Raw genomic sequence first — 1409 nt, 5'->3', positions numbered from 1 at the left:
ACCCTTTGAGCAACCAGGGCTAATTGTTAACAAGACTTGAATATCCTTTAATATATTCGAAAGTAAGGAATTTAAGTAATTTCGAAAGCTCCTGAGAAGCTGGAAAAGCCCAAGTGACGACTATCGCTACATTCGGGATTCTACGGCATGAGGTGGATATGGACTGATGCGTAAGTTTACGTGTATTTAAAAAAATAACTGGCATAAACTGGTTTTACGCGCCAAAATAGGACAAAATAAACTTATCTCTAAACACGAAATTTTGAAAATTATCTTATCTACTCATCTGATAGCCTGCGAATACAGCCGTCTCTCATTCGCGTCCCGCAACGAAGAGACGCGGGACGCGAATGAGAGACGGCTGTATTCGCAGGCTACTCATCTGAACACAAAAGATATGGCCCGAGGGGCATGGGTTTTATCACATATATTGTCAAAGAAGCCACGTTATGTTTTGACTAAAAGGTATCTTAGTTACTCACAATTGAAATTTAAAAGGATCTCAAGGGATTACAAACACACCATTTGGTGTTTAGTTAAAGAATGATCAAATGTTAATTACATATCCAAAAAGCTGAATTTTTTGTCAATTTTTTTTTGTTCAAAAGCCAAATTGTAAAAAGCAAACTTGAATGTTTTGCTGTCGTCGTTTTGATGTGTCGTTCTTTAAAACCATGCGGAATTTATGCTGCGTATCATTTCAATAATTATCACCAATACACTGAATATGTCTTGTGTTTAATTTCACTTTGACTGCAAAGGCTCTAATTATTAAGCATCATGTCTGCATTTAAATTTTGCGTAGGAGGTTCGAACCGATTGGCTAAGGCTTACCATCAAAAATATATCAATCTCACGTTCTTATATAGCAGGTGCAATGACCGAAATCTGCATAGAAACGAAAGCCAAATTTGTAATAACTGTGTTAATATTTTACGATTTTCTACCGAACACCGTGAAATTTGTTCAAATAACACGGGTAAAAGGCTTCTATTAGTAAATTTTCTCGGACAATCGCTTCGATTGATATGTAGTTTGCTTGACAACGTGACGCCAATTATGTCAACAATGTACAAATTGTATAAAAAGAGAAAATAAGTTGAATATATTTCTCTCGTGCCAGGTGAATTGTGAATTGAGTTGTTATTATTCGGCAATCCCGTGAGCCCTTCGAAAGTCAATTTCAGTAGCTCTGCTATTTGACCGCAGAATACACTGTTCTCTGTTCTGTGGTCTGCTCAAGCACAATGCGAGTGAGCAGGGTTACAGTGCTCGTTTGTATTTTCCTGATTGTGTTAGTTTTGGTGGATTTGTGCGATGCTAGAGGACGCGGTGGTGGTGGTCGTTCGGGCGGTTCTCGCTCGGGTGGTTCGCGATCTAGTTCCAAATCGAGGTCTCGAAGTCGAAGC

The 1409-nt window shown here is 38.6% G+C and overlaps 1 protein-coding gene across 1 annotated transcript in view; it reads left to right on the top strand.

Moving 5' to 3' along the window:
• Positions 1-912: 912 nt before the first annotated feature.
• Positions 913-1409, top strand: part of LOC144631841 (uncharacterized) — a 1759-nt gene continuing 1262 nt past the window's right edge. The window contains exon 1 of the mRNA XM_078490417.1: positions 913-1409. This exon is cut by the window's right edge and continues 1262 nt beyond it. Within this exon, the coding sequence (XP_078346543.1) occupies positions 1248-1409 (162 nt within the window). The 5' untranslated portion in view covers positions 913-1247.

Source organism: Oculina patagonica, chromosome 12 (genome assembly GCF_052425735.1).
Source record: "Oculina patagonica isolate OP01 chromosome 12, crgOcupat, whole genome shotgun sequence".
NCBI classification, from domain to species: Eukaryota; Metazoa; Cnidaria; class Anthozoa; order Scleractinia; family Oculinidae; genus Oculina; species Oculina patagonica.
Note: the sequence above shows the minus strand (reverse complement) of the source record. Positions and strands in the feature narration are given on the sequence as shown.